Source organism: Cynoglossus semilaevis, chromosome 16, assembly GCF_000523025.1.
Source record: "Cynoglossus semilaevis isolate Cse_v1.0 chromosome 16, Cse_v1.0, whole genome shotgun sequence".
Classification (NCBI taxonomy): domain Eukaryota; kingdom Metazoa; phylum Chordata; class Actinopteri; order Pleuronectiformes; family Cynoglossidae; genus Cynoglossus; species Cynoglossus semilaevis.
This window is the reverse complement of record NC_024322.1, coordinates 1834155-1850273: the sequence shown is the minus strand read 5'-3', so window position 1 is coordinate 1850273 and position 16119 is coordinate 1834155. Positions and strand designations below refer to the sequence as shown.

The 16119-nt window shown below is 39.9% G+C and overlaps 1 protein-coding gene across 1 annotated transcript; it reads left to right on the top strand.

The window, feature by feature from the left end:
- Positions 1–169: 169 nt before the first annotated feature.
- Positions 170–14800, top strand: rap2aa (RAP2A, member of RAS oncogene family a). The gene is made up of 2 exons (XM_008327902.3): positions 170–5487; positions 13239–14800. The coding sequence occupies exons 1-2, from the start codon at positions 5174–5176 to the stop codon at positions 13474–13476; spliced, it is 552 nt and encodes a 183-aa protein (XP_008326124.1). The 5' UTR covers positions 170–5173; the 3' UTR covers positions 13477–14800.
- Positions 14801–16119: the final 1319 nt, after the last annotated feature.

The following is a 16119-nucleotide window of genomic DNA, read 5'->3' as shown; positions in this document are numbered from 1 at the left end:
TTGCAGGTGTAACAATTCTTTTATTAGTCATAACTAGCTAAAGAAAAATATATATACACACATATATACACACACACATATATATATATATACACACACACACACATATATATATATATATATACACACACATATAAACATATATATAAATATATGCATGTGTGTGTATGTGTATATATATATATATATATTAATTTACAGTTACTGAATATTTTTGGAAATGTTGAGAGTTGCAAAACAGGCCATCTCTGTTGAGCTTTGAAACATTAAAACATTAAATTGGCAGAATCCATGTTGAATCATAGATGGTTTGAAAAGACATGGAGGCAGGTGGATGGCTGCACAAGTTATTGCTCCTCTAGTTTAGGAGAAAATGTTTTGAAGACAAGAGGATTATGGGAATATAAGGCTAACGCTCTCTCAGGTTGTAAGATTAATAACTGGTTTACTGAAGAAGTTCCATGTCATTTGTTTCCTGTTTCAGGCTTTGCTCAACCAACTATTTTCCAAAACATGGAACCAAAATAAGCAGATCTGACCTTATCCATGAACCTTCTAAACTCAGAACAAGCCCTAAGGTATATAATCTGTAAAGAATCACCCTTGCTTTTCCCTAAGACTTAAATAGCTGTAGTTTGCAACATCCAATTTTTTTTACACAGAGTAAAATGTGAACCATAATCCAGAATTAGAAAAACTTTAATATTATGTTTGGTCTAGATTTCTTACAACATGGTAAAAACCCTGCAACTCTCAACTCCCGACAGCATCAGTTGTCACATTCTTTCTTAAACGCCACAGATCGATCATCAGTCCAGTTCAAATCAGAGCCAAATGTTCTCATTTCTTTTTTAGTCAATGGAAGTTATATTTTAGTGAACTTGTTTTAATTCTTTAAGGTTAGAACGCTGTGTGTACGTGTGTGTGAACTATCAGTCTTAATACTATAGTCAGTTGTCTGTACTGTATTGTTTGACATTAACAAGTGCCTAAAAATTCTGCATGCAATGACATCTGGGCAAATTATAAAGGTCTAAGAGTTGAAAAAAAGTTCTATTAAATCTACTGGTATTTTCAGAGATTCCATGTCGTTGCTGTCATTAGTTTACTCTTAAACTTTGTTTCCACATCGGTAAAAAAAAAAAGGACTTCATCTCATATTTGGACCATATATGTCTAGCTAGTCGATATTATGCTTACATTAAATTAAACTTTCCACATACAATAAAGTCGGTGAAGTGTAGTTGTGTATGATCCACAAAACAATATGCAATTAGCCATCGTTTTTGGAACTAAGCTTATAGAGTGGAGTGGACAACTTTATGTCGGGTTAAGTATCATTAACAAATCTGTGTTTAATAATCTCCTAAATGTCATTTATTTCTTTTACGTTCCCATTTTGCCATGTGAAAATATTTACCGTTTCAATTTTTTTTATGTTTTTCATGTGACGTGCTTGTGTCCGACGGTCCACTGAGAAACACTGTACTTGTTACAATTTCATTTCTATATATTTTTCTCGTGAAAATGTACACAATATTGGATAAACAATATGGTGTATACATATGGTATTTTACTAGTTTAACTTTAGCAAAGAAGGCATTTAAAAATGTATTCTCTTCTACTTTGATATGAATGTAATTTATAAAAGTGGCTTCAGCTCGGAGCGATGTTTCTCAGAGGGCCTCCAGCTGAAGCTTTAGCCTATAAAGAGACTGTGTCTGTGTCGGGTAAATATTGTATGTGTTAGAGCAAAGAGCAGATTCCAACATTTAATCTTTGTCACTGCCTTGTCACCCGTCGTGGAAAACAAATCTCTGTCAGAGCAACACGGTGTCGTACAGATCATAATATACAAGACAGAGGAATGACCACGTTATTTTCTGGAAGATGTTCCTTCTGGTAAAATTGTCTGTTCTGTCAGATATTAGAATTCGCAAAGCACCGTAAGTGAGACTGTTGATAAAAACACATATATTTATTTCAATTTCCTTTGTGAAAACGCATTTTAACAAAGAGCATGATGTAGAAAAAGCTTTAACAACTTTGATGGTAACCTGATGTTTTAGCAGCTGTTTGAAACAGTGTTTCTCAAACAAGTAGTCTTCACCAAAAGTGGGTTGTAAGGCTACATTTGTCGGGTTTCAGAGATTAATTTTATGCACAGCATGGCCAACATTTAGCACAGAGTTTAAATATAAGAAAATATTTTAATGAAATTATATTGTGTTAGCCTGGACTGATGTTTCAGGCTGAGTTGCAGCCTGAAACATCAACAGGGGGTGCTAATATGCACATTAGAACCCATGTTTTTTCAGTTGTCTATGCTGGTACAACATTATTAATTTATATCAATTTAATTGCATAAGGCATAAAAACAGAACTTTGCAGGGTATTTTAGTGCTGAGCACACAGTGGTCCATGGAGCCGTACACTAACAATGGCTGGTATAATATTAGAAATCTCATTGTATCTTGATGTCCAAACCTAAAATTTGAAAGTGTTGCAACACGGTTGCACCTCAGATGACCGTAAAAATAAAATATTTTGCAACAAAACAAAACCTGTAACACTAAAATGATTGCAACGTGCTAGCTTACTGTTCTTACGATAACATTTTGTCACAATTTATAATGTATCCCAAGTCCAAACATTTGAGAAGCACTGGTTCAACGTGCCCCACGTGAAGACTTTCAGAGTTTAGATCACGATGAGAAAGGAGTTTCCTCATATACTGTACCTGAAAATAATAGAAATATTGTTATGATTGTTTGTGACATGTTGTGACAAATGTTTGAATATGTCATGTGCGCCCCTGTTCATGGAGATTGTGTCAATGGCCCTGTCAAAAAAAAAACAAAAAACAAAAACCTAGTGGACAATAAGAATGTTTGGTCAGACTGATGGAAACATTTGTATTAAACACATTTTTCAACAGTCTGATCTAATGATAAAACATACTTTAGAAAACATATGCCTTATATCAATATATTTCTACAGTTTTGCATCTGTTCAGTACACTTTATTGAATTGTGTCGTGTAAAAAAAATCGTTATGTGAAATAGTTGCCACATACTTCTTTTTTCCAACTAAGGCCAAAATGACAGATTGTATAACGGACCCAAAATCTACCCTGAGAGGCTTGAAGCTAAAGAAAAGACTGACTATCTACTATTGGTTGTGTTGAAATTTTCCAGATTGTGGTGAAACTGTGCTGTTTCATTGACCTCTGGCCTAAACATGGACTCGCACTCACACTGATTTAATTTGTGCATATTTTAACATTTCATGTTGGTAGTTTTTAGTTCCAGTTAATTCAACATTGTGCAAAATGTAATATTGCAAATAAATGTCAAGTACATTCTACACTGTGGGCTGGGATGTTTGATTTTTTAATCAAAAATATACATATATTAAAACATGGTTACAGAAATGCACAAAAAAGGTTTTAACAGGCCACCCTGTCCATGTGGGCTCCACATGGGTTTACTTGGGTTATACAGGTACAAAGTGGCCCATTTGAACAAAGTCACATAGGGTCATTCACTTCTACTGCTGCCACATCCTTGGTTGCAACTAAAATTAAATCTCTAAATTTTCCAGACGGAAAACAAATCCAGGTTTTTGTTATCAATTAATAATCTTCCAGGTTGGAGTTGTCAAAGTCACCTTTCTGAGAGACATCAATTTTTCAATATGATAACTCCTCTGTGATTCATTATTTGGAGTAATTCTTGTTAAAATACAGAAATATAATTTATTTGACCCAGAAGTCTGCACAAAGAACAATTTCCAAACAAGGATCTATTTTGTTGAAGGATGGATGGATGGATGCATTGAATCTTACTATTTTAAGATTAATGTATTTCAACAAAACAGTACCAGATCCAGAGAATGACCCCAAGTTGTGCCTCTGACCTCTGTGGACAGGAGTATCTCTGCTAACGTGACAGGAATTATACCAAAGGAGCATGTACAACTAGTTCATGTTGCATTGCATTTTAATCAATATTTTGATCATGCGATGCAATGCCCTGTGTAGAGGTCAGCTCCTATGGTTTTTCTGTGTAACTACCTACCACTTCTGTGTCTGTGTGGTAGCAACAGGAACAACTTCTTCTCCAGACAGCAAACAAACAGAGCGTCTGCATCATGAATAATTGATCTTCTAGCTTATCTCATAAACGAATTTGGACAGCGGCAACAAAATGCAGCGTTACCATAGCAACAACATCCTCCTCCTGCATCCTCGATCCGCCTCTGTGATTGGTCAACAGCTCTTTGGGTGTCACTGGGGCAACAGAATGATGGGAATTTTAACACATGAGCGGAAAAGCTAGGAGCTGGGTGCAGGCTGAGCAGTGAGCACAGAGCAGAAGGCAGCTATTGGACGATTCACACATCCGTCTGAGGCAGAGAGGCAGGGCTGCCTTTTTCCCCTTTCAATCTTATTTATTTATTTTTGCCTCAGTACGGGAGCCGAGTGGGGGCCGGCTGGGTATTCAGCGGCCGTGGGTCTCCACCCGAGAGTATGGCGGCAGCTGCAGCTGCACTGGAGAGCGGGGGAGAGACGGAGACATGGTGAAGGAGAAACAAAGAATAGCCAAGTTCCTCCACACAGTGTCTGCATCCTCTTTGGTTTGGGCTGTGTTCACGCGGCGGGCCTCCTGCTCCTCCAAACACCGGCGGCTGCACCTCCTTCAGCAGCTCTAACCTCAGCCTTTTCACCGCCAGTGTCCTCGATGGAGGAGCAAGTTTGGGTTTTTTTGTTTTTTTCTTTTTACCTCCGAATCTCAGTGAGGACTGGACCAAGCAAATGAAAAACCTCAACATCGGGTCCAGTCTTCTCCTCCTCCTCCCTGTGCGCCTCATTTCGGGACATTTGCTCCTCCGCTGCCCCTGTAGCTGTCAGATCTCTGTGGCCTGCATGGGGTAAATTTCTACAATGAAATCCATCTTGGGGCAGGGAGTCTTTGTCCTCTGCCATAGCTGTAGCTGAGCAGCAGCAGCCGCGGCGGCGGTGAGCAGGGGAGAGACCCCGTTATCGTCGACTTCCACAAAACATCCAGAATATGGGAAGTGAATGGTGACTGCACTTGGATGAGTTTGTTTCAATGACGCGCAGAGATTTGGAACCGTAACGACTTTGATCGCGGGGGATAACGAATCCACGATGCGCGAGTATAAAGTGGTGGTCCTGGGCAGCGGAGGGGTCGGGAAATCCGCCCTCACTGTGCAGTTCGTCACCGGGACGTTCATTGAAAAGTATGACCCCACCATAGAGGATTTTTACCGCAAGGAAATCGAGGTGGACTCGTCGCCCTCGGTGCTGGAGATCTTGGACACCGCCGGCACCGAGCAGTTCGCCTCCATGCGGGACCTTTACATCAAGAACGGTCAAGGTTTCATACTGGTCTACAGCCTGGTCAACCAGCAGAGCTTCCAGGACATAAAGCCGATGAGGGACCAGATCATCAGAGTGAAAAGGTTGGTGAAACCACACACAGGGAGTCGGTCTGATATGGTCCCATGTGGACCGAAGTCCACATGGGACTCAGTATTAGAGAGATCGGCCCGGTCCTGGTATCAGCAACTGTTCTTGCATCTGAGCTATTTTGGTGCACAAGGTCTGACCCACAGTGCTGAGTGGTTCTGCAGTGCAACCATCTGTGCAGGTCATAATTGATGGTTTAAAGGAATTACCTCGTCCATGTGATTCAACACTCAGTCACTTACAGTGTGATTATTATTCAGAACAATCATGACTAGACTGATGCAGGCTCAGGGTAGAGTTTGCAGCAATTTCCTGAAAACCACTATTTTTCCACATATCCTTTTCAGGGACCCAGTCCCAGCAGACATTGGTTGAGGGCGTGGTACACCAAGAAAGTTTACCAGTCATCACATAAAATTAGACCTGGTGAAACCGGCAGGGAAACTACCCTCTGTGTGGCGTTTCACGTCGTTTTCAAATTTAATTCAAATCTGGAATATTTGCTGTTGAAAAATAGACTCAGAAGGTGGTAGCGATGCACCTCAAATGATGCTGAGACTGAGTCAAAAACTGCTGGCCAGAGGCTTCTTGCTCAGTTAAATCTCCATGTCAAACATTTTCAAAGTTTAAGGCGTGGGTGTTTAATTTAATAATGAATTGTTGACAGTGCTGGAGGTGAACAGCTCCACGAAGTGGTGGAGCTTTGCAAAATTTTAGCTCTGATCTGACGTTTCTGTGTGTTCTTGAACCCAATGAACTGTACACCTGATGTACACATATCAGATAAAGGAATTTATGTTTGAGATGCTCTAGTAATATAATAGTAAGTCAGTAATATTATCAATCACTATGTTGATTAGATATCACATAAATGACAGTAATAGTGCCTGCCAATATACAGCCTTGGTGATTGTCTGGAATTGCGTACAATAAGAGAGATTTGGCACATTCCAGTTGGAATCATGACAGGGTGTGGACAGATGACTGTGTTCAGGGAGTGGATTTGTTACGGCGTAATTCTTTTGGCCATTTTGGTTGGTACTACAAATAAAAAAATGGCTGTGAAGAGTTGTTGTTGGCTCTTAAATCAAAAGTTTGTGGAAGACTGTTGTGGACATTGTTGCGTCTCAGGAAGGACAGGTAATGTGAAGACCCATCTGTCCTCCAGACATAACATGCTACAGATGCCGCCTGTGAGCCGCTCTGCTCCAGCTCTGCAGCTCTTAACGTCTACTCTGCTTGATGCTGCAACCTCAGTGAAACACCCATCAGGGGGATACCCAGGATTTAGTACCACACAAGCTCAACTGATCTTCAGGAGGCACATTTCAGAGAGACTGTAGGTGGTGAGGGAATATGGAGTCACAGTGGCTTTTGTAATTAAAAAGCTCTCCAGGAAGAGCAGCAGCGCCGAAGGTGAGAGGTTTTCCTGTTCCTGGACACTGATAAAGGGATATGAGGTCATCAGAGGGAGCGGCTAGATGATGGAAGAGGTTAGCTGAGGCGAATTAAGTATTAACTTGGATTTGCATATTAATATTATTTTTTTTAAAGACCCACAAAAAAGTCACTATTGCAGGGCTGTTAGTTAGAAATTCACTGGTGATTGTAAGATCAGTTCCAGTAATAATGAGCAGGCAGCGTCACTCAGCTGAGCCCGTGTGGGTTCATCAGTCGTTAGAGGTGTCAGTAGATGTGTCACAGTCACACGTTCAGTAGAGAACACACTCTGGCCACAAAGCATAATAAAAGCAGCGCACATTAACCTAACCTGGGCACTTTGGTGTGTTCTGGGAAATTAGCACCACCAAAAAATAACCTTGATTTTGCCACAACATTAGAGTTAGAATTACTATTTATTTTATTTTTGTCTTAAGCGCTTACTACTTAAATGTGACTCAAAATATATATTTTTAAACATCTGACTATTTCTAACTTATGTCTTCAAAAACTCTGATTTAAGTGTTAGCACTGTTTTGACAATTATTTAAGCTGTTTCTGCTTAAACATTTATCCTATTGTGTTGTGGAAATTGCTTTTTTATTTTCTTACTTCAATAGTTAATTTATTTAATTTTTTTCAGCCATTTCTGTGTTAACAACCGCAATTAAACTAAAATTCTATTCTAACAAATATTTTATGTGTAGTATGGCTAGCTATTACTATAGTTTCCAGTGGCAGTTGCTTAAATGACTAACTACTCTTTGGAATGGTAGCATACAATATTTTAGCTAATTTCTTTGTTTTGGCTAGCTTTTCTACTATTACTCTGGTCAAATCTAGCATTTTTGTTGCCATCATTGCTAACTTTAACTTATATTTGTCACTTTAATCTCTACCTAGGGTCAAATTTAGATGTTGAGTTTCAGCTAATTCTGTAAATTTAAGATATACTATATTTTTGCTAATATCCCTTTTTTATCTGGGCTAACCTCTGTGTTCTGACTTATTTTATTTTACTTATAAGGCATAAAAACAGGTGTGTGTCGGAGCAAATGGCCACCATCCATCAGCCATAAAGATACACACAGTACACAGATAAATTGCACTGTCTGCCTAACTAGTTATTTACTTCTGCCCCGCACATGGACTGTGGAGTTGTTACATACGATGTGTGGTGTTTAATTACATTCCTTCGTCTGGAGATACATTTTTTAGTTTTTCTCGTTCCCATGCACCTTATAAACAATCCTATAAATCTGTGGATGAAAGAATGAGGTCAACATGTTTCCCCCATATGAGTAGAGAATGTGATGCGGTGCTATGAGTCTGGTGTCTGTGTATGAGTGTGTGCGTGTGTGGACTTTATGCCAGCGAGGACAGCTTGAAAACACATAAACCAACGGGGACCTGATGGCTGTCCCTGGGGGTTGTATCTGCTTTTTGACAGTTCAGACCTTTTATGGTTGGACTGGGCATTTAGATGTGATGTTTAAAGTTGAGGCAGCAGAGGAAAGGAATGCAGCGCACCAAATAACCCACCCTCCCACCCACCCACACAACTTCGATCCCACCCTGGAGGATAGTGAAACAAGTGTCTTAATGTGTTAAATATGTAAATGCCGGTGGGGTCCTCACACCGCAGACGGATTCAGGCTGTTTGCTGTCAGCGACTGCTCGTTATATGTCACAACAGGATTATTTATTTTATTCTGTTTTTTCAAACATAATCACATCTCACATTAGCTTTTACTATTAGTCTTGAAGGTTTTTTTAATGTTAGATAGTTTTAAAATCATCACTGCATTTTAACCCGAAGCAAACATTTGTTGGATTTCATTTGAGGTTTGAATGAATGTCTTTAAAAACAAATATATGATTTATATATTTATAGAGAGAGCATAGGAGAAAGGGTTTTAATGTTTGATTCTATACATGTACACACTACTAGCTCTATGTTTTTATCGGTAAATGCTTAAAAAAAAAAAAAAACAGTGGACAGCGTCAAATCACCTAAACACAACACCATATATTCATATAACCAAGTGGAATACTGATCATGAAGGTCCACTGAGACATTTTCCAATGAGCCAAACGTCCAATAACTACCATTGGTCGAAACACAACCCCTGCAGAGAATCCATAACATATATGTCAGGGTTCAGGCTCCGACTGCTGACAAAGTATCCATAAAAAATGTTGTTCTTGCTAACAGCCTATTAGTTCATTGTTGCATGGAGATGACTGTCCAGTTATATGTGTTGACTAAACCAAAACACACACAACGTAAGAAAGGAAAACAGCCTCCTTTTACATGTTCAGCTCAGGGTCCACATTCAGCCTGTGAGCCACCTATTTCAAGGCTGCAAACTAAAGACGTGAAATGTTCAGGTCAGCGTGAGGAAATGGGCCGTCATCCCTATTTGATGGCCATTGGCCTATAGAACAGGACTGAGTCATGTGTCTAATTTTTAGCCTTTGCATCTTCAGTACAATATATTTAGTTAAAGGGAAAAACGGTGCTTCACAGTAGAGCAACACATTCTCAAATGTGCGCGGCACTCGTTGAAGGATCGTGGGATTCCGCCCTCCTACTGCGCTGCTTCTTACAGATAAATATTGGTGACCCCTCAGCGGTGGCACAGGTCACTTTCACAGCGAAGTGTCACTCCAACACTCACCCCTGCCAACATTTATCAGTGCCTGCTGTTAGTGCCACAAATGAGCTTCAGCACGGCGGCCATGATGGCACCACGGCACGTGTCTGCCGCTGACCTCGTGGCTTTCGTGTTAGTAACTCTGGTTATGTTGATGCAGCAGAACTGGTTTTAACACTGTAAAGATTCAAACTTCACTCTGAGTGTGGAGCAGAAGACATCCTGTCACCTTCATCTTTGTTGTAAAACTGGGCAAAAAAAAAAAAAAAAGAGTTCAGGGATGGTTACTCAACATTCCACTTGGTTTCTTAAATTTTGGTTAAAAGACTGAAGGCCGTTACAGTCACAGACTCAGACTTCATAGACCAGACAACACAGAGATATACAGTAGTCAATAAACCAGACAATAAAACTGGCCATGGGGGGGGATAAATGTAGAATTCTGAAACCATTTCCAGTCTAATGGCCATAAAGGTCTTCAGATGGTGTCATTTGTCCTGAGCAGCCCTTCACATTACCGAATATAATTTGCATTCTGTACAGAAAAGAGACCAGCAGGAGAGAAAAAGACTTCCACTTCAACAAAGTTTTTTCTTAGTGTTGAAAGTTTTTAAATCTGCATGTTTGGTATGATGTTGAGCAATTGACAAATAACACATACATGTAGCTGTGTACAGGTATGTGAGTTATAAAAAGACTTCCACTTCAACAAAGTTTTAGGTTAGTTAGAGGTTGTGATTTGAATGTGTAGATTTTTAATTTGATTAAAACATCAATAAACATACATGTGACTTTTATTTAGCTTACAAATGGCTTGGACTGAAACTGGATGGCTAGCTTCCAGCAACTCTGGTGCATTTGGTCCCTAGAATTTATAAATCCCATAGTGTGATAAGAGGGTTTTAGAAGGTTTAGTGACACAAAGTGTAGATGTTCAAAGAGCAACATTGATAAATAACACATTAGTGGAGCTACGTATATATGTTAGCTTGTCACATAAACCATTTGGGGATATGCTAGGTCTTGGTAGTGAAATATCTTCAGTAGAAAGTGTCATTTTGACCATTATTCTAAGATACAAAATAGATTTACGAACAGCTGTGTGACCTCTGTCCTGGTGTCTCTGCAGGCTGCATGAACGCACCCTTGACAGAGTTGGACCTAAGTTTCATATTTATAAGACATGAAAACCCATTGAAGAAGCATAAGACTTTGTCCATTTTGACGTCATGGCCGGTCACTGGACACCTGTGAATAATCACACAGCCTTTTATATCCAAGCTGTTTTCCTGGGTCAGTGAACACTTTGGGATTAGAGGAATCTGGATATGTTTGTTCTGGTTTGATCATTAAAGATACTCAGGATGTCGGTTACTGATCTGTCCTGGAGGAGCTGCTCGGAGCTCTCTGACTCGGTTCAATTTTCTCTAATGGCTAAACTGGGAACTGGGTTTTTCTTCCTCATTCTGGTGCCGTTGGCTAGGCTCAAATTTAGAGACTCATGCCGCTGGGTTCCACTGTCCTCCAGTTGATTCAGACTCGATGCATCGTGAATAATAGATGAGGCGTTTGTTTGGACATGCTGACATTGGTTGGTTCGGAGCGCCGCAGGGCTCCAGGTGGCCGTCAGTCTCACCAACAACAACGTGTCCTATTGTCCGTGTCACATTTGAGTCCAATCCATTTAGAGACTGTTCTTTATCGCACACCATGTCTGGCTCGTGATCTTGCGTCAGTCACTGTTGTGCGGCCGCCATGGGAGCCTCAGTATCCGTGGCAGCCGCAGAATCACACCTCCTGGGACTGCCAGTTTCCTCCTCTGTTATTATGTCTATATTTGGATCCTCTCCTTTGGGTACTACGTGTCTCTTTGCTGTCCCTCTGGTATGACAACGCTCTAATTCAGATTCCAAACTGCCCTAAAGTCACCGTTCTAAAGATCCAAGTCTGTACTTAGAACTTATGAACGAACGAATTTAAACATTATTTAACCAGGAACAGGAGAACAGAAGCTGATGAAGAACCAAGCCCTGGCTGAACAGGTCCAGGTGTCTGACTGTAGACTGACTGTAGTCTGACTGTAGACTGACTGTAGTCTGACTGTAGACTGACTGTAGTCTGACTGTAGACTGACTGTAGTCTGACTGTAGACTGACTGTAGTCCGACTGTAGACTGACTGTAGTCTGACTGTAGACTGACTGTAGTCCGACTGTAGACTGACTGTAGTCTGACTGTAGACTGACTGTAGTCTGACTGTAGACTGACTGTAGTCTGACTGTAGACTGACTGTAGTCCGACTGTAGACTGACTGTAGTCTGACTGTAGACTGACTGTAGTCCGACTGTAGACTGACTGTAGTCTGACTGTAGACTGACTGTAGTCTGACTGTAGACTGACTGTAGTCTGACTGTCCCATAGTGACTGTATACACCTGCCTTTAACTTTTGCACAGCACGGCTTCAGACGACTAAAGAAATTCTCCAGAGAATAAAAGTGTAAGACCTGAGTTATTACCTCTTTCAGTGGTAGAAACCATGGCACCCAAAGGGTACAATTAGCCTAGCTACACCCTGAGACCCCTGTGTTGGCTCCTAAATGGGTACAGCTGTAAAAGTAAAGACTCTGCCTTTCAATCTGCTCACCCACATCTATGTTTTTAAGAGAAGGTGGAAAAGGAAATATAAAGTTACAGGCAAAAAACTGCATAGTACTACGACTACAAGTGCTTTAAAATGGAAAAAGACATGGTCACTGATTGTCATGGTGCTTTCTAGTTTGAGATTTTTTCAACCTTAGAGATAAAAAAATGTGATTATGCTTTATTTCAATTAATCATATTTGTGTTACCAGACCATACTGTAATATATATACTGTATATAAATTAAGTGTATAGTGTGTTTTTTACAAACATATTCAAATACGACCTAGTTTAGATTATTGTTGCTCTTTAGCTTTTACCTTTTTGGTATTTCTGTAATATTTTACATACTCCATACTGTTTATGTTTGAGTTACTTTAGTATATTTAATAAAATATTAAACCCTACTGATGTTGTTTAGTGGAAATGACTGCTTTGTGGTGACAACGTCATGAACAAAGACATTAAAAGACAATTAAAAACAATTAGTCATACTGACAAACAAATGTCTGAATAAAAAATTAAAAAAACAGTTTGTTGACTAAAGAAAGTGAATTTTAATGTTATGAATGAATGTGTGATTTCTCTCTGATGGTTTTTGTTCTTTATTCTTCTTTCCTCTTCTGATGTGCCTGCGAGGTCCACAGTTTATGCAAAATGATGAAGTGATTATGTTGTGCAGACAGCAGGAGGCTGTGGTTCCTATAAATACAGGGAGCAGTCGCCCGTCGAGTTTAAATAACTGTCTTCTCCGCCTGCCTACAAAGTAGAACCGTTTTGTCCCAGCTCCAACAAGTTCAAAGACACTTCCTTCCTGCCTCTTAGACCGAGGTGTGACGCCTGTAATGGCCGTCCCCACTATATACAGTATATGATATTCTATGTAAATTTAGAAGTACAGTACCGCAGAGCAATTTTATTGCCCATGTTTAAAGTAAAAAGTACAGAACAGCTGTTTCTTATTGCACTTTTGCTGTCTGTAATCACTGCGTCCATGTGTGTCCTCAGGTATGAGAAGGTTCCCGTGATCCTGGTGGGGAACAAGGTGGACCTGGAAAGCGAGAGGGAGGTATCTGCTAACGAAGGCCAGGCTCTGGCCGAGGAGTGGGGCTGCCCATTCATGGAGACTTCAGCAAAGAGCAAAACAATGGTAGACGAACTGTTCGCCGAAATCGTTCGGCAGATGGACTACGCTGCCCAGCCGGATAAGGATGACCCCTGCTGTTCATCTTGCAATATACAATAACCCCCCTGACCCCTCGACCCTTATAAGGCCTCCAGGATCAGGGTCAGGAGAAAGTCCTCGATGACCTGCAGCAGAGACTCCCACACGCACACACATGCACATGGAAACTAAACCGTAGATCAATTCATGGTTGAACGCAATGGATGTTATCTCTATGGATCATTATTATAAATCAGCAGTGACATGATTAATAGTAGTGACAGTGGTTAATAAATACATTTTAAATGAGGACTGACACAGAGTTTCTGCGGGAGAAATTTGACAAATGACTAAAGTGATCATGCCTTCGCCTTATATTGAGATCATTTTATTTGTTTGATTTTTTTTATTCACATTTCCCTCACTAAACACAAGCTGTTTTTTTTCTGAATTTGTTTTTTATTCCTAACAGCCAGATTATTTTCTTGTTACCACTAAATAATCACTTCATTTGAACTCAATGACAGCTCTGGATCCATTTATTACAAACATGGAGAAAGACTGGAGTTGCATTTACTCATCACAGGTCTAAACCAAAGAGGTGACCGTAAAGCGCCTCCGTTTTTTTTCTCCATATTTTTAAATATAAAAATATATTTTATTTCCCAGCACTTAAAAAACAGGAATGGAGAGAAAATGGTAAATAAGTCAGAGTTAATATGCAGTTAATGCATCTCATATCATGTGATGTTTTTTTTCTTTCTGACAGCAGATTGTAACGCAGCAGAATCCTATACTTCTTCGTCCTGGGGTAAAGAGTTCATCTTTTTAGTGTTTCATTAGTCCTGAAGATGATTTGACATCGTCTGCCATTCTTCTCAGTTCTCTCCTCCCTCCTCAGTAATGTTTGGGATAATCAGGAGTTGTTCCAACACCTTGGTCCCACTCCTCATGTTGCTCAGAGTATTCATCATCAAATATATAGTTAGAAAAATAATAATAATGAGGTATAATGAATGATTCTAATGAAGATTAACAAATGGTATTGTAAATATTTTCTATTGAAAGTGCCAGCTCTTGTGAAGACATTGACTCAACATGTGGAATTGTCAACTGTATGCATGGCTAGAAAACAAACAACAAGAGGAGTCTTTATTGTCTGAATTTAATATAGGCTGTGGAAATGTGCAAACCAAACACACACACACACACACGTTTGGATTTGGACTTTGTCTCAAATGTAGAACGTCATTGTTGCCACGGGAGCCAGACGTTTGCCCCTGTGACCATTTTCATTGTTGATTTTTCTATTTTTTTAATGTGACCATTTACTCTTTATTCCCTCTCTGAATGGTGACACCGTACATTTGACGCCTGAACAATAAAAGTGCGTTCAACACTCAGCGCATGTTGTCAAGTTTCAGTCAATTCATACAGAAGTCGAGCTGCACTTTGTTCTTTGTTGTATAATAGGATTGATTATAATAGATAATATAAAATATAAATGAATCAAGCAGATACATTGACCATTAATTGCAGCAAGTCCAAGCAGACAGTTTTCAGTCACACGCTTCTGATGTCATAATTCTGCGTCATAGCAAATTCATTAGCATATGAGCTAACAATGGCTAACAATGTGATTGAGACCAAGTTCAACTAAAAGTGAGTATGAACCAGCTGTAGCTGCAGCAGCAGCTAGTGCAGAAGTGTTCAAAGTCATGTGCCTAATTTTGTTTAGCTTTAAGATGCAGTTAATTTGAACAAACAACATTTGAAGTAGTTTGAACCTTTGGTTGAAAAAGGGAGAAAAAACATCTAGGTTGAAGAGAAACTGGAGCTGAGTGACTGCTGTGGGAGCTATTCACAAACTCAAAATTCAATCATGAATAAAAACAGGTCAATACTTGGGAAATAACTGGACATTTTAACTTATTCTGTGTTTGTGTGGAAATGTAATGGTCAGGTCAGTGAGGTAAAAAAGAAAATCATCAGTGGTTTAAAATGAGTTGTGAAAACAGTTTTAAATCACAACCCAAACGTGCTCTGTTGGTAGCTGCTCTGTTGGTAGCTGCACCCAAACGTGCTCTGTTGGTAGCTGCTGCTGAGCAGCCGTTATCCAACATGGTACTGATATAGTACTGCCATAACCAATATAGTACTGATAGAGTACTGCCATATCTAATATAGTACTGCCATATCCAATATGGTGCTGCCTGACTGACAGTTAACCCACAGGTCTGTTACTCCTTTGGGATAACTGATATACTGCGGAGCACCTTCTTCTGAGATGCTTGACTATTCACATGATGCAAATGATCCAATATACAGCAGGTTGGTGGCTCGTGTGTGTGTGTGTGTGTGTTCACGGCCTACATGTCGTTCATCCAGCCTGATGAGACAGGGCAGGCGTCTGACGGTGATAGGTCTCTGTGGGGTTCATTAGCAGGCAGAGCTCCTCAGGCATCGCTCAGTCTCCTGCAGCATAATGTCTAGATGGTAAATGTGGTGCGATGTTCTTGTTGACCACTGAAAGAGCTTTAATGAGAATTGATTGCTGAATGTTCATCCCAGCAGCCACACAAGTGCATTTAGGTTTCCTTTTTTATCCTTAAGTAGAAATAAGGTTCACAGACAAGATAGATATGTGAGATTCTGAATTCTCAGCTGGAAGCTGGCTGTACTATAAAAATAAAATCTGCTAAAAAACAACCCCTGGTGTTTTCA